Here is a 27,815-nt window from a genome sequence, read left to right on the forward strand (position 1 = left end):
TCTGTATTAAATCTTCTGTTTATTTGTTGACTTGTATTCAATAAAAACGCATAAAACTAAATAGTATTTAGCACAAGAAACAAAGGCATTTACTACAAGTGATCTTCAATTTGCTTTTGGAGATCTAAATATGGAATTTTTTTTTTGGCTTGTAAAGTATTCAAGTTCGAGATGATTGTTTTTGTAAAACGGTTATTGATTCCTCAATTTCATCTTATTTCATTTTATCTTTCATATCCTTCTGTTTTATTCCATAATTACTGGAAATCTCTTCTCCAATCTCAGTTTTTTTTTAATATTATGTCACTACCTTATATAGGGCTCTAACGTCTACATTTGGTCCAAATTTTAATCTACTTACTAATTGAAATATATTTTATTGGCTATTCATTTTTTATACAATCTTTTCAACTAACTATAGAGTGAAACATGTAATTTTTCTACTCTAACTTCACCTTTTCTTAGTTTTTTGCATTCATGATGAATAGCATTATGCTTGTTCATGAAGTCGAATGCTGACTGACGTTTTTCATACTAATTGTTAGGCCATTATTTAACATTAAAACTGTCTACGAATTTTCCCGTTTTTCCGATCATGACAAGAAGCATTTCGCGGATGTGACAGTCGGATGGGGATGCTTATTCCTCCTCCATGGCACCTGATCCCACCTCTGATGTTTTTAGAGATCCGTGTTGACTCTGCTCCTGATTTGTATTTTTTCTATGGACATTTGAGCTTGATTACTATTTGTTATCTCCACATTTGATTAAAGAGCATTTTTTCTGTAATTTACAATTGTCAACAGAATAAAGAAAAAAAATGTATATATTGTGAATCATTTTTTAAGTAATCAATTTTTTTTCAAACTGATGTTCAATGTATGGAGAAACACAGGATTAATCAGATTGCATTATACAGATGTGTCACGCTCTTCTATCCACACAATAATTGTTATATGACATCTGCAAAAATTCAATTAAAAAAAAAAAGAATGAAATTCTGATATTCATTAAAGAATTTGTTTAGTTACACTGCATTAACAAAGATGTAATGAATATATTTGCATTGGATTTTGGTGACATTAAATGTTCTGTACAAACAGATTGTTTGGAGTATAATGTAACCATGAGAATTTCCGGCAATCGCGATAAAAGAGGTGATTGTTTTTCTAGCTTTATTAAACAGATCCGTCGGAAATCCTCAGACTTGTTTTTTTTTTCTTTTTCTGGAGGTCATTTGAAACTACCATTGTGACCATTGTGGTTCTTTAGTACAAATTCGTGACAAACACTCCTGACGCTTGAGGAGTGTCACGAATTATTCATGCTTTAAAAATTTGCAATTTTTAGATTCATTAATTTAAAAAATGAAGTTTTTCCATGTACATGTAGCAATATAAGCTCTCTATCCTATATATAAAGTAAAATTATTTAGACAAACCTACAAATCATGTACATAATATTCTTTTCTTGGATTAAACACAGTGGACAGATATTTCCAATCGATAGCATTTGGGTGAATAATGTGACCTGTGACCAAAACTCTCAGTGGGCTCCAACACATATTCTACCTTAATCAATCATTTTGAAACACCACTGTGTAAGAATCTGGAAGGAAATCGTTCTTTCATTGACAAGCCTGGTCTTTTTATAAATTAATTAGAGTTTGAAAGAATGACTACAGTTCTAAGGTCGCTTCTTGCATGATCTATCATTGAGTAAAGGTACATGGCTTAATCTCTGAATGGAAGAAAATGAGTGTCGAGAATTAAGTGGATATGTGCGTAGATATCATAAAAAGCATAGTATTCTGATGATAAATATTTGCATGGTAAAGTGGAGCATCCCCTTGCAAGTGGAATTTTTCACTTGCTTTCTTCACAGCAGATAGACTAGCAGATGGCACTTTGAAGGAAAACAATCATAGCCTTTAACTAGGGGAAAGTAAACATACAAAACTGGGTGATAGAAATATACAACGATACAACGAACTGGATAAAAATCATATCCAATCACTAAACATAGAATATACCTTTTTATCAAACCTTCATACATACTTTGAATGGTTTTTATCCTTCTTTCTTTTGAGAGTATGGGGAAAGCATGCTGGTTGGAAAACTAGCATTATATACAATTATTTAAAACAATATCAAAACAACTTGCGCAAAATAGAGACACCTTTTGCTATTAACATATTTTAGAATTTTCTTGAAACATTCTTGCCGACTTTGCAACAATGAATAAAATTCTAATTTTATGGAGATACACATAAAGAATTTGATTAGCCATGAATTATACAAGGCGACGTAGCAGCTATGAGTTACTAAAGGGTTTTATTTTATTTTAAAAATATGACATAATATTTTCTCATTAGATGTCGATTAGAACCTTTTGCTTTGAACATTTTAGCCACATTACACAATGATAAAGCCATATGATACATCAACTCTTCCTCAAGGTTATCTCTAGATAAGCTTTTCAAACAAACGTGCATGTCAAGATGCATGTGAATTTAGCATTAAGGAGAAGGTCTAATAATTGGTTTTGAAAATGCCAGCAACTCATTAATCTAGCTCGTCAGCTTCCTAATATTTATCAAATCCTGATAAAATGTCTATCCTACAGCACATAAATTTGATTACAATTTTCCATTAGTATCCATATCACATACGAATATTTGTCGCCCCCTTTTACTTAATAGCTTCAGGGCATTGCTCCTCTTATTCGTTTTAAACTGTAAATCTGGTGATATAAATGCTTTAATGTATATACAAATGTCGTTCATTGTACGATTTACCTCATAGTCAACGCTGATCATACACGCACTAGAAACTGCAGCAAATTATAATTAAAAACAAGAGGCCCAGGGGCCACATCGCTCACCTGAGCACTGTGACCAGGAAAAAAGGAAAAATCAGGTTAATATTGAAAAGCTTAAATGTATAAGTGGTCCCAACCTACCCCTAAAAGGGAGTGGGGGTATGATTTGAACAAAATTAAATCTACACTAACCAAGGATGCTTACATAATTTTTTGACTAACTGTGACTTTTTTCTCTACAAGTTTAAACTTTCATTGTGGCCCCACCCTACATCTGGAGGTCATGATTTGAACAAACTTGAATCTACACTATCTGAGGATGCTTCCATTTAAATATGACAAACAGTAGCTTTGTTGTTCTTGAGAAGATTTTTGAAGATTTTTCCTATATATTGTTATGTAAAACTTTGATCGTCCATTGTGGCGCCACCCTACCCCAGAGGGTCATGATTTGAACAAACTTGAATCTACACCGCCTGAGGATGCTACCAAATAAATATGACCAATCATAGCTTTGCTGTTCTTGAGAAGAAGATTTTTGAAGATTTTTTCCTACATAATCTATGAAAACTTTGATATCCATTGTGGCCCCACCCTTCCCGGGGGTCATGATTTGAACAAATTTGAATCTACACCACCTTCAGATGCTTCCATATAAATTTGACCAATCATGGCTTTGCTGTTCTTGAGAAGAAGATTTTTGAATATTTTTTTATATACTCCTATTAAACTTTAATCATCCATTGTGGCCCCACCCTACCCCCGGGGGTCATGATTTGAACAAACTTGAATCTACATGTACACTACCTGACAATAATTCCACATGAGTTTCATCTTTCCTGGCCCATTGGTTCTTGAGAAGAAGATTTTTCAATAATGCCATTTATTTTTTGCTATTTCGTAATTATCTCCCTTTGGAGGAGGGCGTGGCCCTTCATTTGAACAAACTTGAATCCCCTTTACCCAAAGATACTTTGTGCCAAGTTTGAATGAAATTGGCCCAGTAGTTCTGGAGGAGAAGATGAAAATGTAAAAAGTTTACGACAAAACGACGACGACAGACAACGGACAAATTTCGATCAGAAAAGCTCACTTGAGCCTTCGGCTCAGGTGAGCTAATGAAACAGAAATAGCCGTAATCTTCATGTGGAGATTTCATCAGTTATTACTCTAAAAGAAATTTGCTTATATTCCACATCTCATAATCCAACTTATTTTCACAATTTCTTTTTAAATTCTCCAAAATTAGGTTTCAGTTCTAAATACTTTTTAACATTCTAATCAACGGTAGTGAATTTGAGTTACTGCACCTATTAATATTTACCATATTCAATAAGCGGTGTACATGTAAATCAAATGCGGATTCTCAAATTTCCAAATACTTTTTAAAAAAAATTAAAATTACATTATTTTTCCAAAGCCAGCAGCATAAAAACATTTTACTTTTCTGCGTTAACATTCAAACATAAAGACCATCATAAACAACTTCTTCTTCAATAGCAATGGAACGCAGAAATTTTGATAACTTTTGCTTTGTCATTTGCAAAGTTACTTTGTAAAAATCATTCTGAGTTTACATAAAAGTACTCTGAAGTTGATATTAAAAAGATGCTGGAGTTCCACATTTATTACATCTATGTGTGTAGTTTTTGGAGATCAGGTCTTCCAACCCAATGGCCACTAAGTCTGCTTAATTTTGGTCGACCTTTTTTTATGTTTTTATGGAGCAGAATTTATTCACAAAGGTCTACATGAGACGAGGAAAACTTTTGACGTGGTCTTAATTTTAAGATTAAGACATTTTTATCAATTAACAATGAATATTTTCCTTATATGTCGACTCGATACGTCAGTGTGAACTCGATCCAAGTTATTACTGAATAGCGGGATTTTAGCGAGATGTTAACTTTGCTTATTCCAGAGGTTTATAAGTAGTCCGCTAAAACTTTAATCGCTAAATGCACCCTTGTATATGTCTTCTAAACACAAGAAAAATAACTTTTATCAGTTTGTTTCTAGACATTATACCTTTTTGAGCTCTTGTGTTAATCGCGTATTCAGACGCGCAAATGTACCAGATATTAGTCTGGAAGAACTAAGGAAATAAACAACTAAACATATCAAAAGTGAGGATTTCAGCTCTTCTATCCCTAATTTCGCCATGTATGCAGTAATACATTACTTTAACCTGCATATGTCGTGAAAGTCTCTAAACTCATTCAGAACGCAAGAGTATGTTCCGATAAGATCAATACTTAAACCGAGGCAGGCTACTAACAAATATGTTGAAGTTAAAGGGCTTTCAACAATCTCGTATATTGTCAGCATATGGCAAATTCTATGGTCAATATAATAACATTGTTTCCTAATACAGTCTATCATTGGGTCGTATTTTGACTGACATATTTCATACAAACTGCTGAGGCAATGTTTCTGCACTAGTATTGACTACAGATAGTTGATCAATAAAAAAGGACTAACGGCTGATGTGGCCAGTCGCAGAAGATATTTACTCCCTCTTGACAAAATTGATCCCAACCCCGATGTTTCCAGGGATTCGTTTTTTTTCCTCTGTTAACGGTTCATATTGTTCACAACTTATGAAATTGATCACTGTTTTTTTTTTTTTTATTTGAATTCCACAATGCTATAATACAAACATAAACATATGAAATTGACACAATCTTTTCATTGTAGTATTCATTTTTTTTTTTGAGAGACAGAGGTAGAGAGAAAGCTGGAGAGATAGAGAGAGAGAGGAAAAGGGAGAGAGGGGGAGAGAGAGGAGAGGGAGAGAGAAAAGATGAGTTAAAAGAGAATGTGGATGACAGATAAATAGAGGAGGTAGCAAAACTAGTTTAAAGACAGGGTTTATTCATGTTAGTCTAAAAGTATGGAGTGCCATTTTTGCCAGGAGGTGTTTAACTCATTTATTTTATTGTATTCTCTGGCTGTATATTTCAATGACTTATAAATAATTTTGAATTCATTCAGAAAACCATGGATAGAGAGGCTGAGGTTTTGACAACGAACTCTGTAGATATATTGTTTCATTGACAAAAGCAGTATATTTAAAGATTTTGATGATATTGTATTACTTGTATCTCCAAATATAAAAGTTTTACCATCTAGATTTAATAAAATGTCTTTTTGGTGACAGTGTCTAACAAAACCATCTAGAAATTGTTGTACAACTGGACATTGCCAAATTAAATGATATATTGTTTCTTCCTCTGCTTCACAAAATGTACATAGGTTAGAGTCTGTTTTACCTATTTTAAACATAAAACTATTGGTTGTCAATATATAATGATTGATTCTGTATTGAAGCCATTGTAATTTACTGTTTTGGGTTGTTATAAAAGGCAGATAATAAATTTCTTTCCAGTTTGTATCTGTCAAGTTGAAAAAATTTGCCCATTTTGATCAAAGTTCATTTTCTTCACCTTTTAAGTTGAAGTAAGAATATAAGATTTTCAGAAACGTCAGGTCTACAACGGTAGGTAGAATAATTTGAAAATACGTTTGATAAATGCACAGAACACAAGTTCTGCACAAAAATCAACTCTTTAACGTATTTTTGCCCTTATTTTTGGAAATTTTATAAGGTTAGCATGAGGGGGTATCAAATTTTCAACACATTGTTTCGGTCAAAAGTAAGAGAAATTATATATCATTTCACACCTTGTAAGCTGAATTGAAGAATCAAAATCATAAGAGTAAGCTGAATGAAGTGTCTTAAGTTTGTTACCCATTCCTTGAAACTCATACTTTTATGGTGGGCATTTTTCATTGGAATGCCCCCTTTCTATTTTTTTTAATTTGCTAAGGAGACAGATCCATGGTCTTTGTTTCTTGTTAACTGGTAAACAAGACCGTCAGAAGGGGATGCGTTGTGTGTAATCGCCCCAGACTCATCTAAAAATTTTGTGATGTGACCCATGAGCCTCTTGTTTCAAAATGTTTTGAGAGAGAGGGAGAGAGAGGGAGAGAGTTATCAATTATAATTGTATCTGACCTTTTTTCGTTATATGTTTTCTTTCCATCTTGCCAAGGCTTGGGGATAGAAAACACAAAACTCACTGGATAAAATTCATATTCAACAACAAACTATGGGAGTTTTTATTTCTATTTTTATATCATTCCATATCATCCCACATTCCTTTCATGTTCTTTAGAGTAATTATCAGATTTCTTCCATTCACCAGAGTGCATTTTAAATATGAAAAATTTACATGCCATTGCTGAATTCTTGATTTTTTTTAACATTAATAGATTTTCTATATGATCTCTCTCTCTCTCTCTCTCTGAAAAAAAAAAAAACATTTGTAACAAGAGGCCCATTGGGTCATATCGCTCAACTGAGCACTTTTGTAGGAGAAAATCAGAAATCAGTTCAGTAATGAAAAGTTCAAATATGTGAGTTTGAATTTGAAATTTGCACTACCTGAGGATGCTTCCATATAAATATAACTAATCATGGCTTTGCTGTTCTTTAGAAGATGATTTTTTTAAAGATATAAATATTCCAGTGTTTTACTTTTATCTCCTGTTGTTTCCCCATCCTACCTCCAGGGGTCATGATTGAACAAACTTGAATCTACACTACCTGAGAATACTTCTATATAAATATGACTGATTATGGCTTTGCTGTTATATTGAGAAGATCATTTAAGATTTTTTCGATATATTCCTATGCATAACTCTGATTCTCTGTTGTTGCACAACCCTAACCCTGGGGGTCTACGCTACCTGAGGATGATTCTGTATCAATATGACTAATCTTTGCTTTGCTGTTCTTGAGATTTTGATTTTTAAAGATTTTTTTCTATTTATTCCATTGTCCTGGAATCATGATTTGACCAAAAATAAATCTAGAGCATGTGATGAAGCTTTCACGTAAGTTTCAAGCTTTCTGCCTCAAGGTTTTTGAGAAGATTTTGAAAGATGCAATTATATTTTCACTAATTCTTAGTTATCTCCCCTTGAAAAAGGGAGTTTCCATTCATTTGAATACAGTGGAATTCCCTTTACCCAAAGATACTTTGTTGTTGCAAGTTTGGTTCCAATTTCTTCAGTGGTTTTTGAGGAAAGATGAAAATGTGATAAGTTTACGAAAACAGCAACAATGGCAACAAACGACTGACAAATTCTAATTAGAACCTTCGGCTCGGATGAGCTAAAGAGGAAAATCGAGCTCTTTTTTTCTTTCTTGCAAAACAGCAGCCTTGTTAAATTAACGCTATATTTTACCAATATCAGTCCATTCAATGGCGAGCTCTAGCGCTTCTTCTCCTTTGCCATTCATGCTCCATCCTGAGTACATTTACCTTTGTTAATTACAGGACCAACTGTCTGAGACAAATGTAATTGAAATAATTAAGTCCTCTTATACCAAGAAAAAGACTTAATTTATACCAATAGAGAAATAATGCTTTACATTTTCTCTAAAACCCAGACATATTTTCCTTTCAAGTGTATAACATTTGGAATTCATTACAAGAATGTCTTCCTAATCTACTTTTTCAAGCATATCAATTTGCATCTATGTTTTTAGCAAGCTATATACATGTAATTACATTATTGAAACAAATTCACAAAAGAGTATTTTTATAATTCCGCTGACCTATGTGATTATCCATTCCAAAAAAATATCCCTCCGTTTTGCCAAATTAAAGTTCCTTTTCCTAACACAATATGTACTAGTATTCAATCAATTTGTACATCAGGAACATTTGTCAGCTGTTTCATCGGTTGATACCAGACCTAACACGGTGTAATTTAAGCAAATTGTTAGATCTCGTTTGACAATCATGGATGCATGTCTCTATCGATTTAGCTCTTTGAAAATCATACTGTATAGTTTCGTGCCAATATATCATGAAGACGACTGATTCTCTCTCTCTCTCTCTCTCTCTCTCTCTCTCTCTCTCTCTCTCAAATGTTTCCTCTTGAATTTCTAGTATACTCTAGATTTTCATACATTTTCATTCCTTTTCAGAGTTTTGGAAATTTTGATGACGATGTTTTAGTGTGTTCCTATCAGCATCTTTTATCTTATTTTCGGAATTGTTTTCTAATTCAATTTTGAACGCCGGTCAAAATATATTCTCTTTTTTACAGTTAAGTATAATTACATCTACAGGACCTACGCAAATCACATTGATGACCCACATAAAATCAGAAGACGCCATTTCAGATATTGCGCCCTTAAAATTTTTGTTCTTCACAACACAATTTGAAAATCTTACCCTTTTCAATGATCTATGTAGATATTTATTAATATCAGTCAGAGTTTATATTAATTTCATTATGAGGGCACTAAGTGTAGTTTTTACGGTAACATAGTTGCATGTACATGGTTTTTCTAAACCCCGTCCAAACATTTATCTTCGGGAATTACCAATTTGTCACTTGTTATTAAGAAACATCAAACTGACCAGTTATGAAAAAAGAAATGGTTATTTTCATATCTAACTACGATTTTCCTCTCTTTTGACGTTATTTTATGTGAATTTTGGTTTTAACATCCGTAGATTGCCATAATGCATCCGGTAAAAATTGCAATAAATTATTAAGCTTAAATCTACTCTTGTTTTGTAAGATCTTCGATTTCCAGACGGTCACAAAAAGTTTTGTGCATTACAAAGCAATTCCAGTATTGAAAGAATTTTTGTATACTGGACAAAATAAACAAAACATTTTCACAATATGGTGATCATGATAGTAATCCAATGTAAAGAAATGTTATGAATTGCAGGTTGTCTTTGTTTTGCCTTTTATTGAAAAATAAACCAGTATAACTCATGGTATATTTCATGTTGGATGACTATTGATCTTTTAATTCATTTCTGTGTTATGATTTGTTATTCTGCGTATTTTTGCAGTTTTATATTCGAATGTATTATTTTCCACAAGTGATAAGATATTGTCGTTAACTGATTTTTATTTGAAAATTAAAACAAGTACACCACAGTATAGTCGTGTACTTAATTTTCAAATAAGAATCATGACATATTTGATATTAATTCAAAGGTCAATATTTTTTTATATTAACTCCGTTATTTTGACTACAGACTACTCTGTTTCCCTGAAGAGAGAGCTCAAGTGTGCAACAGGTCGTGCTTTCACTTCCTTGGCATCCAATTATACCCCTGGTATTCATAGGATGAAACTGCACCTGCACCTTTCAGTCAACTGAATGGTCACTGAGAGGTCTGGGAAGGAGACTGAATGGCAGAGCTCCGCCATTAAGTCACCTTTTATGGAACGTTCAGTCACCTTTCAGTTAACTGAATGCTGTGGTTTTCCAGAGTTCTGTGTTTTACCTTGTTTACAATTTGTACTGTTTCCAGGATTTAAGAAATTAATCAATGTTAATTATCTTTAGTTAACTTTTTATTAATACAATGGGAAGTAATTTCGGTTTTGGTATCACAACCGAACAGAAATTTCTTGACAAAAAAAGACCACCTGATGTTATAATAGAAAGGATATAATCGTAAATAAGCATTAGTTTTCTCTTGTATAAAATACATGTATATTGGCACAACCCCATCTCCCATCCCTACCCCACCCCAGCAATCAAGGCGCCCCTAGTTTCTACAGGCCTGTTACAGTAAGCATAGAATAAACCGAAGGTAAAGTTACTTTTTGGATGAGGATTATGCTTATAAATCATGTAAATATTTTGAAAATAAAGGAGCTGCAATGTCCCAAGTAATACATTATATTTCTGGCTGTTATTCTAAAGAGCTGCTGTATTAAATGTTTCTTGACGACATATGACTTTTTTAAAATAATGTATATCAAAGTACATACAGAATAATATACAGTAATATTTTTAAAAAGTCTATGAAAAAGCTGTTGAATGTGATCTCATTACTTCATGATATATTGTTCTGAATTTTTTTGTACAACCAAAATATGATTTATTTGTAGAGACAATTGCAAATCTCTTCAAATCTGAGAGAAATCGATACCAGTAACTGAAAAGTAGATAGATATACATTGTATTAAACAAATCATTCCGGACAACGCTCTTGTTTACTGTTGACTGAACTTGCACTTAACACGTCCAGCTAGACAAGTCCCATGTCTCACATTTCACCGGTCAGGAAACCCTATACTTAACACCTTTTATGGAACTACTCACCGAGACTGGTCCCCTGTCTCGTATTTCATCGGCCAGGGAACCAAGCATGGCATTTTTTGCTTTAGACGCTATCTGGTGCTTTTCGTGACAATATTTCAGTCCTATAATGCAATCATATTTACCGTATCAATTATGCTAGAAGACTAAGGATGTAGTATTGATTCAGCGAGGGATTTAAAGAATACGCATTTAAAGCCCCTCCCCCCCCCCCAAAAAAAAAAAATAAAGTCTATATACCCACAATGATTTCAAGGCCAAGTCATAATTATATATGTCCAAATTAGCAGCCTGCATCAATAGCATGATGTTAAAGTGTCCAAAGTCATTGTCAAAAATGTTCAGATCAAGGTTTATAAGCTAATTTTCTTAATATTCTGTAAGAGGAATCCAACAACCAGACCAGAATCCACCCAGAAGCAGCAACATTTACTTTCGCGGTATGACCATGGAATATTATTGAAACATTCCTTCAGATCATGAGAAAAATGTTAATACAGTTCATTCCAATAAACGGTATTCAAGTTATAGTCGGTATATGGTATATATTTATTCATCTGTGACGAAATTACAAATTAGAAACTTTTAAAGTTATAGTAAATATGAGCAAAAGATGAACGTGATATATCTAAATGTCGAAAGAAGGCCACGGAAGTTTTTTTTTTTTTTTTTTTTTTTTTTTTAAAGTCAAACGTTCTACAATGTAGTATTTCATCTTTTCCATTTGTATTGAATAATTTTCAATTTGTATTGTATAATTTTTATTTGTATTCTATAATTTTCCATTCGTATTGTATAATTTTTCTTTCGTATTCTATACACTGTAATTCTATAATTTCTATAATTATTCTATAATTTCTATTTGTATTCTATAATTTTCCATTTCAATTGTATAAAAAATCATTTGAATTGTGTATTTTTTTTTTTAATTTGCATTCTATATTTTCCATTTGCATTGTATAATTTCTTATTTGTATTCGATAATTTTTCATTTGTATTGTATACAAATACATTTTGTATTGTTGGAAAACCTAGTCTCCAAATACATGTATACTACATAAATATTGTCAATGAGGAACTCCAGCATTTTTTGATAAGAACTTCAGAGAACTTGTGTGTAGAATCAGAATGATGTTTTATAAAAGTAATTTTGTAGATGACCAAGCACAAGATATGAAAATGTCAGTAAGTCCTACTGTTATTGAAAAAGCAGTTAACTATGATATCAAAATGCAATTCTAGGTACTGTAAACCAACTATTTTTCGCGTCAACTTTCATTCGCGATTTGTCACTTTGAAATCAATCCGCGACGATTAATTTTCACGACTGAGGAAACATTGTCTACAAATACAAAGCAAAATAAATGGTTTGCGGCGATTAATATTCGCGAGTTAAAGTAGGTCGCGAAACTCGCGAATATTTCTCGTATGCGAATAAAAGTTGGTTTACAGTATATGTTGAGTTCCTACCGAATCACTGTTTGTTCAAAAGATGGATCCCTTTTGATTAATATAAAATGTCCAAGAAGGAATAAAAAGACTTTCTTATGCATTCTTTGGTAAGAGCATGCGCTACGTACGAAACATTTCTAAAACGAGGCAAGCTATTAACAATTAAGTTGATTAAACAAGAATATGGACAGTATCGTTTAAAGTCAACATTTCGCAAAATTCTTTGGTCAAAATAATGACCTTTCCAGCAAATACAAGCTATCATTAAGTCGAATGTTGACTGACATTTTTCATACTTATTGTTAGGCCATTTTATTTTCACACTGAATTGTCTACGGATTTTTCCATTTGCCTGATCTCGATTAGGAGGGGTGTGACCGATCGACAGGGGATGCTTACTCCTCGGTGGCACCTGATCCCACCGTGTTTGCTCCAAATTTTATTGTTGCAATGGACTTTTGAGTTTGATTACTGTTCGTTATCTTTATATTTCTCCTTAAGAATTTTCTTGGGTATACACCTGTGATATGGACATATGTTCGTAGCTAGCAACCTTTTGATCCCATTCACCCTCGAAATGAAAAGTTGCCTGAATGCACTATGATGCATTGAGGTAAGCACTCCTGTCTGTTTTAGTATTCCACCAGAGTTGGAGTGTTTCAGCATTGTTTTAATTTTAAGATAGGGTTATTCAGGTGGAACACCACACATCTAAATCAAGACTATCTCTGCACGACATCAGTAACTTCCTTAAAAAATACAAATACAAATTACGCTGTATTAAAGATGGAGGGGAGATAGATCTGATTTGGTCTCATATGTTAGTGATGTATACGATACAAAACAATGATGCGTCGAATGGAGTCAGTTTATTGGAAGTATAATCAATTAACCGAATAGTGGTTGAATCAGCTGATTACCAGTGACATTTATTGACAATATTATGGTTATATGCCTTGCATTTTCACAGCAGCATAATTGAATAAAATACCTGGGTGGACTTCATTGTTTCGGACTGCTTTTTTATTGTTTCTCCACATAATGGATTAATATTTCGATGTTACTTTTATAGCAGTCCTAAACAATATATTTCATTAGAAATCTCAAGCATCTCGTGCTTTTAATAATATTTTTACCGCTAAGTGGCCGACTTTGAGTTGTTTTGTCTTCAGTGGATGCACTATGTTAAGATACAAAGAGTGATAAGTATTGTTATTTAAAATTCCATCTACTCGTAGTACACTCTTCAAACACTGTCACCGTTCACGGTAGCTCAGTCGGTAGAGCGCTCGCTCCGTGATCGGGAGGTCGTGAGTTCGAATCTCGGCCGCGACAGACCCAAGTCGATAAAATGGGTAGCAACTGTTCCTTCGCCATGCGCTCGGCACTTTGAAGTGAAAGTTGCGGGTCCTTCGGATGAGACCTTAAAAACCGAGGCCCCGTGTCACGGCAGGCGTTGGCACGATAAAGATCCCTCACTGCTCAATGGCCCTGAGTGCCGAGTAAAGGTCAAAATTTGAAGCCCTTCACCGGTATATGGTGACGTCTCTATATGAGTGAAAAATTCTCGAATGGGACGTAAAACAATACACAATCAATCAATCAAACACTGTCGAATCTATAAAGAACAGGAACAACATATAAGCAAAAAATGAAGGAAAAGGTTCAAATCAGTTCACTTCTTTAGGTTTGATCGACTATAGACGTTAATGGCCAATTAATATGCTATATGACAAACGTGATGACCAACATTTCCCATCAATTTACCATATTAATATAGTACATGTAATATTCCACTATCACCTACATATGACGTTCATGTTTCCCAAATTCAAGAGCATGCTTTGAGTATACGATCAATTCTTTAACCGAGGCAGGCTTCTGACAAATAAATTCATGATACAAGGCTTTTAAAATTCTCATTTGAATTCGGCATTTCGCAAATTCTATGGTCGTTAAAATGACGTTGTTTGCAAATACAATCTACTTCGAGTCGTATTTTGACTGACGTTTGATAACAATTGTTTGGCCATTTTTATACAAATTTTCACTTCTATCAGATTATTTGATCAATACAGAGGGCTCACGGCAGGTACGACCAGTCGACATAGGATGCATAATTATCATTAGGCACCTGATCCCACATCTGGTATTTCTAAGGTCTGTGTTTCGTCCTGTTAACGTTTTGTATCGTTTAAAGGATTTATGAAATTGATCACAGTTCATATATTTCAATGATTACAGTCTATGAGCAAAAATAACTTTCATCAATCTGTCATCTGATTATCTTATTTGTAACATTTTTTTCTCATCTGAAATTTCCACAGCTGTGTACAAACTGACCAAATAGAAATCTTCATAATGTCTAAAGGCCTTTAAGTAGCATTTTCATAGGAACAAAATCTCCATATTGTGGCTCCAAACTAAACAAAGAGTGAATTAAGATTTCTTATAAAGCACGTACACTATATAAATGCAAAAACTTTCAAACCCTTCTTGTTTAGCATCCAGAGTCTACATGAGAAAGTTGTATATTTTGTGTGAAATTGCTAGCTTGTTGTTCCTTACAAAATACATACATACATGTAGGTACTTTATTCAGTACCTATTCAAAGACTTTGGGGAAAGGGGTCTTTTTACACTCTAAATTTCTTTACTTATTTATCCCCTCATGGTTGCTCTTATCCTCTCAGAACAAATTTCAATTTACCCTGCATGGGGATGCTTGTAATTTGACAAGTCTAACATTTCTATTCCAAAAAAATCTGGCCCTAAGTCTCAACTTGCATACCCAAAATACACACCTGAGGATGGTTGCAGTGAGTGTGACCAGGCTTTCTCCTCCATGGCACCTGATCACATGCAACTCTGATATTTTAGAGGTCTGTGTTTGCTCTGCTCCCCATTTGTATTGTTTCAATGGACTTTTGAGCTTGATTATTGTTTGTTATCTCCATATTTCATTGTATATTGAAAAATACAATTTTATGTTGCTTTTCTGCATCAGATCTTAATGAGTATAATATATATCTTAAAATTGCATTCTGATTCAACACTGTAACTCTTATGCAGAACAAATCCAAGCAGTATCTGAACTCTAAATTTGATATTTACAGATATTGCTGATTGTGATATACTGTTTACCTCAATATGACTGGAAATTCTTATTAAATTGAATGCAAGATTAGTTAATATTTTCTTTCTTTTCTTTAAGTACATTGTAGTTTCTTTGCATTCTCAAAGAATATAAACATAGGTAATCAGAGATTACAGAGCTCACCTCAATGAATGTTGTCTTTAAGTAAGGCAAAGTCCCACACTAAACTAATAATCTAGGAGTGTGCATCCCTAGATGCAACATTTATGCAATTTTGGTCTGATAGGGCTTGCAGTTACTTGGGAATAGACTTATCTGAAAACTTAAAACTAGTCACTCATCCAGAAAATGTAAGTCAAATCCAGCATCCAAAGCAAGTTTTGAGATTGTTCGTCCCTTGATGCATCATCCATGCAAGTTTGGTTCAGATAGGCCTTCTAGTTACTTGGAAATGAGATCTGCTCCAAAAACTTTAATCTGGTTACTCATCTGGAAAATGTACGTCAGATCCAGCATCCGAAGCAAGTCCAGTAGTGTGAATCCTTAGATGTATCATCCATGCAAGTTTGGTCAATATAGGGTTTAAAGTTACTTGGAAATGAGATCTGCTCCAAAAACTTTAATCTGGTTATTCATCCAGAAAATATAAGTCAGATCCAGCATCTGAAGCAAGTTCAGTAGTGTGAATCCTTAGATGTATCATCCACGCAAGTTTGGTCAATATAGGGTTTATAGATACTTGGAAATGAGATCTGCTCCAAAAACTTTAATCTGGTCACTCATCCAGAAAATATAGGTCAGATCCAGCATCCGAAGCAAGTCCAGTACTGTGCATCCTGAGATGTATCATCCATGCAAGTTTGGTCAATATAGGGTTTAAAGTTACTTGGAAATGAGATCTGCTCCAAAAACTTTAACCTGGTCACTCATCTGGAAAATATAGGTCAGATCCAGCATCCGAAGCAAGTCCAGTAGTGTGCATCCTTAGATGTATCATCCATGCAAGTTTAGTCAATATAGGGCTTATAGTTACTTGGAAATGAGATCTGCTCCAAAAACTTTAACCTGGTCACTCATCTGGAAAATATAGGTCAGATCCAGTATCCGAAGCAATTCCAGTAGTGTGCATCCTTAGATGTATCATCCATGCAAGTTTAGTCAATATAGGGTTTATAGTTACTTGGAAATGAGATCTGCTCCAAAAACTTTAACCTGGTTACTCATCCAGAAAATATAGGTCAGATCCAGCATCCGAAGCAAGTCCAGTAGTGTACATCCTTAGATGTATCATCCATGCAAGTTTGGTCAATATAGGGTTTATAGATACTTGGAAATGACATGTGCTCCAAAAACTTTAACCTGGTCACTCATCTGGAAAATATAGGTCAGATTCAGCATCCGAAACAAGTCCAGTAGTGTGCATCCTTAAATGTATCATCCATGCAAGTTTGGTCAATATAGGGCTTATAGTTACTTGGAAATGAGATCTACTCCAAAAATCTTAACCTAGTCACTCATCTGGAAAATGTAGGTCAGATCCAGCATCCGAAGCAAGGGCTTATAGTTACTTGGAAATGAGACCTGCTTCAAAAACTTTAACCTGCTCCAAAAACTTTAACCTGCTCCAAAAACATTAACCTGGTCATTCTTTAGCTGATCTTGCAGCATCTGAAACCTGGTTCAGTGGTTCAAGAGAAGCTAAAAATGTTCAAAAGTTTACGACCGACGCACGTCGCACGACGGACGATGACGGACGAAAACAGATAGCAATAGGTCACCTGAGTGACTCAGGTGACCTAAAAATACAGATCTATTTATTTTCAAAATGAAAAGTTTATGCAGTATTTACAGATGAATTTTATGAGAATTTTTTTTAGTGCAACTGGCCTGTTTATTAGAATTCTGTAATTAACAACTGAAAAAAGAAATAATTATTTATTATACAAAATAGATGTATGAATAAATAAATCAGTAAGTGTTCAATAAGTGTTGTGTACACTAACACATATTTACAAACCCAATTCAATACACATACATGTAAAGACAATTACACATTCAGCATCCATTGTTCATTAAAACTTCCTAAAATTTAAATCTACAAACCAAGTCTGTTTTTTTCTACTTCCAAGCATTCTCTCTATTAATTAATTCCACACTTAAGTCAGAGTGATTCCCATTTTATTAATACCTAGATGCTTTCATCTTTCTATTAGTTTTGTAAATCAATATCATGGAGTTCAGAGTGTAGTACTTCAGAGGTGTTTAGGGTCTCACAGTAGTTGTTAGGGTATGACAGTGATCTTCAGGGTATTACAGTGGTATTCAGGGCACTACAGTGGTGGCCCGCCGCAGAGCCAGACACCCTGAGACTACATCACCTGTCATCATTCTAATCCGAGAAAATTCTTCCGCTGTTGCATACCTCAGTTTTGTCTCTGGATCTGTATAGTAAGCCTAAATAAAAATAATATTTTTAAAACTAGAAATATGCCCATAGGACATGAATGCCCCACTGAGGGTATATTAGTAATGCAACATGAAAATTTGTATCAATTTATGAAATTTGATGAGAATATCTTGAATAGTTTCTTTAAAATTGAAATTGAAATCTAAAAAGTTGGATATAGATGATAAATTCTTACCAAATTATGTATAAGTGCATAAGCTTACATAAATATATCTTAAACTTAATGGTTTCTTTAAAATTAAGCAAAATGCAGATTTTAGAAAAGTGAGGTCAAGGTCACAGGAAAGTACAAGGTCAACCGTTTTTGATGCAGTTGAATAGTTCTCACAAATACGTATCAGCATATTAAGTTTGATAAAATATTTTGAATGGTTTATTTAAACTGCGCTAAACACTACATTACAATAAATGAAGTTAAGGTCAAAGGAAAGGTCAAGGTCAAAAAATGTTGATGCAATTGAAAAGGTTACATCAGTATGTATTAGCATATGAAATTTGACACTAATTTTAGAAAAGTGAAGTCAAGGTCAAAGGAAAGGTCAAGGTCCAAAAATATTGATGCAGTTGAATAGATTACACCAGTATGTATCAGCAAATGAAGTTTGACACTCATTCAAGAAAAGTGAGGTCAAGGTCAAAGGAAAGGTCAAGGTCAAAAAAATGTTGATGCAGTTGAATAGCTTTCATCAGTATGTATCAGCATATGAAGTTTGATTACACTAAATTGAATGTTTCTTTAAAACTGAGCTAAACACTAATTTAAGAAAGTCAAAGGAAAGGTCAAAGTCAAAAAATGTTGATACAGTTGCATAGCTCTCATCAATATCTATCAGCATATAAGTTTGATAAAAATATCTTGGATAGTTTCTTTGAAACTGGGCTTTGAACAGAGCTAAACGCAAAGCATGACAGAAAGACAGACGGAAGGATGGAAGGACAGAAGGTGGACATGACAAACACTATATGCCCCGGCCATATTCATGGCGGGGCATAAAAAATCTTAGTTAAACTAATAGAGGTTTGTAACGTAACAAAATTATGTCTAGTATAAACTTTTGATCTTTAAAGAAGCGGTTATAAACACCTTGTAGAAAATATACACAGAATACACTGGAATAGATGGTTATTATATAATAAGTGGTGCCTTCCGAATCTTTCCTCTTTACCATCCAGGCAATATTTTCAAGGCATCATTTTTATAAAGTTGCACAAAGCAATTCAAGGAGAGTTTTTAATGGAAAAAAAGATAATTTATCAGGGTAAATTCCTCTGGGACAAAGCAGCAAGAATTACTGAAGTGCCACTTACTGGAAGTCCAGATATGTCAGAATATTTTTTCGCAGGTTTAAAGGAAGGTGGAGCATCAATAGAGCCATCTATACAAAATAAATGAAGTGCATCAAAATAATGTATTCCACTTATTTGTGTGGTACGACATACTTTATTGAACGTGATAAATGTAAAGAACAAGGTACGATTTCAATACAAATCTTGCCCTGTGTTTTTCTTAAAAATGAAAGTGATGTAAAAAATTAAAACTCTGCTTTCTGAATCATTGAAATTCCATGCAGAAAGATCGTACAAATCATTTTTCTCACATAGCCTTCTAAATGCTAATTGTGACGTCATAAACTTGTGCATTTTCCTGTATTTTCTCAAAAAGTTGCAGAAGACATCAATTTTCAATGGAATTTTCTTTCAGATAATATTGTCCACAGGCATCACCCACAAAGATTTTGAGATAAGTGATTTTTCAAAGAATTTTACACAACATATCCAAAAATTCAAGTGTTCAAGTGGGCGACAGCTGTGGACACTATTTTCTTAAGGAAAATAACCCTTGAAATGGGTCATTTTGAGACTTTTTCTGTTTAAAATAGAGAAATGCATCAAATTAATGACGTCATACTTCCATGATGGTACTCCTTCATGCCATATTCTTTCCTGATTTATCACAGTCATATACTCAACTAATACTTAAGCCAGTTTCAAAACCTTTTGAAAACATATAATTTTTAGGGCACAATAAAGCTAAAACCGTACCTTCTTCTTTAAGCATTAAGTTTGCATGTTTAAATTTTTAACATTTGAATTTACATGACAAATGTAAATTTAAACCCCCATATGATTTTGTCTTACATGTTACATCATCAGGTTTCCACGGTAACAATTTCTCTGCTGTGACAATTTGTTTCAAGTTCTTCCACACTCTCGATTTCTTACTTCCTGCATTTCCTTTGGTTGAATGCTATAAAATTAAATCACACTGATATTGTAAAACAGGATCACAAAAATAAATAGCTCCATCCAGTTTTTATTTCATTTTCTGGTCTCAGTTGACTTGTGTGTGGTTGGAAGATCATCAGGGGCATAGCTAGAACTTTGATGAAGTATAGGCACAAATTACCCTGTGTGCCGTGATGGGTCTGGGGGCCACCTAAGACCCCCAGCGGGTCCAGGGCAGTGCCCTGGTAGGGGGTTCAGGGGGGCAAAGTCCCCCGACAGAAAATGGATTTCACGATTTTAAGACCTCTGGGTGACAAATTCTGGGAATTTAAAATATAAAATTCTGGGTCTCTTTAAAAGGAAATTTTATATTAAGAAGAAAAGCTAAGAAAGTGCAGTCCAACTTTTTAACCAAAAATCTTTTGTTAGAAGAGTTTTCATATTTTTTCAGCGTAATCAAATTTAGAACATGAAGAAGAAAGTTAAGTCGCCCGCATGGCGCAGTGGTTAGAGTCATGGAGTAAGGAGTTGATCCTTACGTCCTGGGTTCAAATCCCACTGTGGGACGTGGAGACCAGTCCTTCTGATGAGACCATATAAACTGAGGTCCCGTGTCACAGTACCGGTAGGTGCTGTTATGAAAAAGATCCTCAATGGCCCTGAGTGCCGAGTACAGGTCAAAATTTGCAGCTCTCCACCTGCAAGTGGTGGCATCTCCATACAAGTGAAAAATTCTCCAGAGGGATGTTAAACAACAAATGAACATATTTAAAATGTATTAAAAAATAATGAGACACAAAGCAATGTTTTACAATAAATAATGAACAAATATATTTTTTTTTCAGAAAAAAGCTAGTCTACCCACAAAGAAGTGGTAAATTTGGTTGGACAGCCATAAAAAGAGGTAACTGCTGTTAAATCAAATTAATTAAAATGAAACTTAATACCACACATATCTTGTGAGTGTCAGGTTTTTTTTATATCTATATTTAATTACATGTACTTGCATATAGAAATTTCCAAGACATTTTATAAGAAGTCCTACAGTGAAACAGTCGGTTAACTATTGCAGGTTAAATTTACTTTGCACAGATCGATGGATATTTATACATTCATGATCTCTCTAGCAATGGAGAAAATGATATTTAGTCATTTATTTTCTTTCTTATTTTACAGTTTTGTTTCTAATTTTTTTCCTGAAAAAAATTAAGTGTAGGCACGTGCCTTAAGTGCCTAATGGCAGCTATTCCACTGATCATGTTTTCATTATAAGCAGTTGAACCGAGGTAAACAGAGTGAAAAACTCTCTAAGCATTTCTTCTGAAGTAATGATCTGTATAATCATGAATACTTCTAATATTATGACATTGAAATATAGTTGTTTAACATGTATATCATTGTCCCTGAAGATAGCTATGGATAAAGACATCAAATGAATGCAGACAATTTTCACTTTTTTTCAGAATAACTCAAACACGAGTCCCAAGGGCCTTGAATTGCTCTTCTGATAAACTGTACAACCTATCGCTTCTATTTGAAGCTTCTAAGTATCCTGTATATTTAGATAAAGCCTTGAAATTCCAAAGGTAGGTCATCATGACCTACATTTTAGATGAAACATTCTGAGAACCTAAGATGATTCTAAGCCAATTAGTACCTGAGAGTAGGTCATTGTGACCTACTTATCACATGTTATTCTCTAAGGACCCAAGATGCATCAACTAAGTTTGATGATTCTAAGCCAAATAATACCTAAAATATTTTTAAAAATTATAACAATAAAATTTCAAAAGTAGATCACAGTGACCTTTTTTCAGATGACATACTTTGAGGACCCAAGATGCATCAACTGACAAAGTTTGATGATTCTATGCCACTTAGTACCTGATATATTTAAATAAAGTCATAAAATTTCAAAAATAGGTCACAGTGACCTCCTTTTCAGTCGACTAAGTCTGCGGACCCAAGATGCATCAACTGACAAAGTTTGGTGATTCTAAGCCAATTAGTACCTAAAAATATTTAAATAAAGCAATAAAATTTCAAAAGTAGGTCATGGTGACCTACATTTCAGTCAACTTACTCCGAGGATCCAAGATGCATCAACTGACAAAGTTTGATGATTCTAAGCCAAATAGTACCCAAAAATATAAAATAGACATAAAATTTCAAAAGTAGGTCAAGGTGACCTACTTTTCAGTTGTCATACTCCGAGGACCCAAGATACATCAACTGTCAAAATTTGATGATTCTAAGTCAATTAGTACCTGAAATATTTAATTAAAGCCATAAATTTTCAAAAGTAGGTCACGGTGACCTACTTTTCAGTCGACCTACTCTGAAGACCCAAGATGCATCAACTGAGCAGACAAAGTTTGATGATTCTAAGTTAATTAGTACCCGAAATATTTAATTATAGTCATATAAATTAAAAAGTAGGTCATGGTATCTACTTTTCATTCAACCTACTCTGAGGACCCAAGATACATCAACTAACAAATTTTGATGATTCTAAGCCAAATATTACCCGAAAAATATTAAATACAGCCATAAGATTTCAAAAGTAGGTCAAGGTGACCTACTTTTCAGTTGTCGTACTTCAAGGACCCAAGATGCATCAACTGACAAAGTTTGATGATTCTAAGCCAATTAGTACCCAAAATATTTAATTATAGTCATATAAATTGAAAAGTAGGTCACGGTGAGCTACTTTTCAGTCGACCTACTCTGAGGACCCAAGATACATCAACTGACAAATTTTGATGATTCTAAGCCAAATAGTACCCTTAATATTTAAATATAGCCATAAAATTTCAAAAGTAGGTCACGGTGACCAACTTTTCAGTTGACGTTTTTTGAGGACCCAAGATGTATCAACTGAAAAGTTTTATGATCATAGGCCTTAAAATGTCCAAATTATGCTTCTAAGACGCTTTGAAATCGAATGCCTGCAAAGTTCAAAAAGTAGGTCACTGTGATCTACTTTTCAATAAATATGTTTTGAGGCCCCAAGATGCATCTACTTACAAGATTTAATGATTCTAAACCTCTCAGTATTCAAATTAATGACCTTTGACCTTTATTGTTTTGAAAAAGATCAGCCATAAAATTCAAAATATAGGTCAAGGTGAAGTACTCCGAGGACCCAAGATGCATCAACTGACAAAGTTTGAGGATCATAGGCCTTAAATTGTTCAAAATATGCCTCTAAATCATTTTGAAAAAGAATGGCGGCAAAATTTAAAGAATAGGTCACCGTGACCTACTTTTGAGTCAGCATGATATGAGGTCCTTAGATGCATCAACTGACAAGATTTGATGATCCTAGTCCTTATAGTGAGCAAAATATGAACATTTTAATAAAATGTAATTTTTGGTCAACTTTGAAGTGACTTTGAGACCACACCCTTTGCCCCAGGGTGATGCCTTGAACATTTTTAATCTACAACATATCCTCACCCTTTTGTATAAGTTTGCTGATTATCTGTCCAGTGGTTCTTGAGAAGAAGATTTTTTAGCAACCAGTACTTTGTTTCTATTTTCCTAATTATCTCCCTTTGTTTAAGGGTCACAACCCTAGTTTTAGTATAAACAAAAGCCCTTGGGCCTAGGATACCCTGTGACAAATTTGACAATAATTGGCCAAGGGGTTCTTGAGTTATGGCCCATATTCTAAACAGTTTACGCACACCGTACAAATGGCCATAGCATTAGCTCTTTGAGCCTTTGGCTCAGAAAAGCTAAAAATGAAAGTGTAGATGTACCGATAATGGAAAAAGTAAGAAGGCAATTTAACTTCAATTTACTGTTCAAGTGAAAAAAAGTAGCAGATGCCAGATGGAGCTGCTGAGCAGTTACTTGGTTCAGTGCATTGGTCAAATTGGCATCAATTCTAATATTTGGCATATACAATTACCTTTATTTGTTATCATGTGTATAATATGAACTTACGACAAATGTGGGATCTTTGAAGATGGGTATCTTGTCCTGGGTCTCTGTGGAAAATCTCTCTTGACTATCAACGATCACTTCCTCTGTCTCAACAGCAACAACGACGGTTTCCACCTTCACCTCTGCCTTCACAATGCTTTGTGTCTCTGGAGTCTTCTGTAATTTAACATGCACTTTAAATTGTTATGTCTCCTTATAAGATTGCAATTGTCTATATGATGTTAAACCCTTTTTCCATTCTGTATCCAAAGCATTTATAATAATGAAATGGCTCTATATTGTAAAAGTGTATCACAATCAGGGTTCTCCACATTTCAAAATTTAACCATGGAGGAAGCTGCGCGAAGGCGAGATGTGACCGAAAACACAGATGCGTGTTAGACTTCCTAACCTTCATTAATCAATGATTTATTTCATGAAACTTAACCACCGCAACACAAAAAGTTGAAATAACCAATAATTTTTTAAGCTAAAAAAAATATAAAAAGATTATTTATCTTACTTTACAAATGAACCAAAATTGGCCCAAAACTGTAAGAACATTTTGAACGAATTTCAAAACAATATTTTGATAGAGTAACCATGGCAACATTATTCAAAAACTAATATATACAGAATTGATGTTGCCTGTTGTATGAAACGTTTTATTAAATATGACTAAAACTGATGAATGGGTAGTAATTTGAAAAAAAGTTAACAGACACACAAACGAACAAACGAATGAACACCGACATCCTATCAAAGCCTAAGCTTTTTTAACGGCATGGTCTATAAAAACTTACTGATGGCATACATGGTAAAAGTAACTTAATATAACCAGGGGCATAAATTTGACATAACTGCTTCCTCTGTTCTGCTTTTTTTTTTCTAAACGTTCTTTTTTCTGCATATTGCATATTTTGGATCTGCTTCGTTTGCAACATAGCATATTGCAACTAGTATACCACGTACATGTGACATATTCTGTCAGTCACACCTTCACCACTTCAGAATGAAAGCTAGAAAGTCTCTGGTTTTATCATTCACTATAAGACATGATCAGACTAACTATAAGTCAATGTATCCTTTGTAAAGTCTTAAAATGTATTGAGAAATCTTTTGAGGAATAAATGAGTGGTTTGCAATAAAGAGGCCCAACAAAAGATGTCTAAAACGATTCATTAGAAAAGAAAAAAATTATCTCAAAGCAAACTATGTCTTAATTATTAGAGTAGGTTAATGACTGATAAATTTATAAAATACAAGGTTGTAGTGGGGGGTGTCTGAAATTGTGTTAGGTACCTGAGGTACCTAATTGTGGAAAGAAAAAGTAGGGGGTGTCTTATTTATTATCGACTTTTTTTTATAGCGAGCGCAGCGAGCGCGAAGCGCTGCTCGTCACTGTGAGCTCTTAAAGCAACGCCTGGGCGAAGAGAAAATTTGGACTTTGCACATTGATCCAAACGGATTTTTTTCCACAGTTACCTGTGGTCCCATAATACTATACGAATTGCATCTCGCCGCAAACAACGTTCTCGCGGTAACAAGAAGTTCCAAGAAAAAAATAAACACACCTTGATTTGATGGATGTATAGCAGATAAATAGTAGATTAAACCTTCATCAAAATTAGCACTGTTCAGACTTCGTTTTGGTAATGCAACTTACAAGCCACGTCATGTGACGTCAGAGTCTAGACGTATTAAATGTCATGTGCGATTTGAAGAGCCCGATCTAAATAAAATTGAATATAGGTATCTGTGCTCGCCCTAACGGTCGCACCGTCAACATATCATAAAACAGTCAGTTACAGAATACCATATGGAATCACCGATAATGAAATTTTTACAAACTCCCATTATAAGTAATGGTGGGCCCAGTGAGTTCAACAAGTTCTGTAGACTTAAGCACAAGAATTGAGGAAATTTGAACTGAAATCTGAATATTCGTCAAGCAAATTTTTAATGTGTGAATTAAACATTCCGAGATCCAGTTATTGCAGAGACCTTAAAGGCAGAAAAATTTATTTGCATCTTCTCTACTGTGAATGCCTTTCATTAAAAGATTGCACTATTTAGACTATGTTATGGAAGTGCACGCAACTAACTGACTAACATGCGACGCGATACTTGTGTCGCGATTCAATTTTTACAATACGATCATACATTTTAAAAAAGAAACAAATCATAAGATTAAAGAAAATATGTATTTGAATTTCAAAAGGCAAGTAAAAGGTGGTGATACAATAAAGAGCACTACTTGTGCTTCTGTAGATTAAATAGCACTTTGTTCGTGTCAATACTAGCAATGGCAGCCTGCTCTGAAACTTTCCCCTTCGCAATTTTCTCCCTTGTGTGTGTCAAACTATTAAAATGAGGTCGAACCCGATCTATTTCAAGGAGTAACTAAACTTGATTATAAAAAAACGTACCGAACCGAAAATCGAGGTAGTGAATCGAACATTGAACCGAGCAGTAATATTGAACAATATCGATATTTCGGTGAATCGTTTCAGCCTCACATGAGGCTTTAGTCTAGACTGTCTCGTGCGGTTTGAAGTTTGAAGAGGATCAATGTTAAAAGTGTAAGCCATGTAAAGGTTTTTGATGGTATACAACTGCCCACGCCCCAACGTTCGCACCATAGAACATAATATGCATGTAAGCTAGCTACTGAACGTACCCCCCCCCCCATCCATTCATCCCTGTTGTATATGGATAAACATCAAACGCCATACCTTTGTTGCATGTTCATTAGTCACTGAGGACGCTTTTTTCCGCTTTGTTGGAGTTGTTTCAGGGCTGATGTTTCTTGGAGGTTTAATTACTCTTTTACTTCGATTGGCAGCAGCACTCATTTCAACAGGATATCTAGTTTGCACTATAAATTTTTATCCTCGGATGGAATAATTATTTCCGTATTGTACGGTGTATGATCGAATCGCCCCACTAGGCTATCTATTTTCAAATATTATAATATGGTTGACACTATATCAGTCGTTATCTGAATGATCAGTTGTATCTTTGGAATTCTATGAGGCAGATTTACTTTACTTTATTACTTCCTCATATCATTTTTTTATCAGAGAAAGAGAGGGAGAGAAAATAGGTCAAAAATTGTTTAATTATGTTGGAAACATATAGTCCTACCAAAATGCTTCACTTAAAAATTATATGAAATCCAGTCAAAGTGCCCCCTAACAAAACCGTCCCGGTCAAAGTGTCCCCTGATTTTGGAGCAATACATCTTGATTTTACATGAGCTCTCCTAATTACCCCCCCCCCCCTTTCCAGAATGAGTTTTATAGATCACGCTAAAAAAGAATAATATTTACTAGGCTTTTTTATTGTGTTACCTGACCTTTTAAATAATGTATTCTAATCCTTTTCAAAAAAGCACTGAGTTTAATGATAAATAAAATCAACGAAAGAAAGAAATTTTTTTTGTCATTTCACCGATAATTTATGTTACAGTCACTTACAGTATATACTGTACTTTACTTTATATCTTAAGTCTAGAATTAAAGTTACCAATATTATATTCGTTTGTAACTGCAGCAGTTTTTTTCACCTGTTGCTATACCAAAAATTCTATAAACCATTACATAAATAGCCGGGTTTTTTTAGAGTTCTTCGCGACAAGTGTAAGTTTGGAAGCCAGTTGAGGTGTATAG

The 27,815-nt window shown here is 34.1% G+C and overlaps 1 protein-coding gene across 1 annotated transcript; it reads right to left on the bottom strand.

Annotated features, from left to right (window-relative positions):
- Nucleotides 1-17,441: 17,441 nt before the first annotated feature.
- LOC133193664 (INO80 complex subunit C-like) lies at nucleotides 17,442-27,001 on the bottom strand. Its single transcript, XM_061329619.1, has 5 exons — nucleotides 26,880-27,001; nucleotides 24,166-24,321; nucleotides 20,128-20,236; nucleotides 19,297-19,364; nucleotides 17,442-17,975 (listed from the first exon to the last, which is right to left on the bottom strand). Exons 1-5 carry the CDS (start codon nucleotides 26,997-26,999, stop codon nucleotides 17,844-17,846), a joined length of 585 nt encoding a protein of 194 aa, XP_061185603.1. The 5' UTR covers nucleotides 27,000-27,001; the 3' UTR covers nucleotides 17,442-17,843.
- Nucleotides 27,002-27,815: the final 814 nt, after the last annotated feature.

The sequence above is a fragment of the Saccostrea echinata genome, unplaced genomic scaffold, assembly GCF_033153115.1.
Source record: "Saccostrea echinata isolate AGI-Se365-2 ecotype Australia unplaced genomic scaffold, CSIRO_AGI_Sech_v1 ptg000028l, whole genome shotgun sequence".
NCBI lineage: Eukaryota > Metazoa > Mollusca > Bivalvia > Ostreida > Ostreidae > Saccostrea > Saccostrea echinata.

Bases quoted from the DNA above. Each gene is read 5' to 3' on its own strand.
- LOC133193664 (XM_061329619.1), bottom strand. From the start codon at position 26,999: ATGAGTGCTGCTGCCAATCGAAGTAAAAGAGTAATTAAACCTCCAAGA. The intron at 19,365-20,127 runs GTAAGACAAAAT...TATTTTGTATAG, and splicing joins GAAACCTGATGATGTAACAT to ATGGCTCTATTGATGCTCCA. The intron at 17,976-19,296 runs GTAAGTGGCACT...ATTTTTATTTAG, and splicing joins CTGACATATCTGGACTTCCA to GCTTACTATACAGATCCAGA.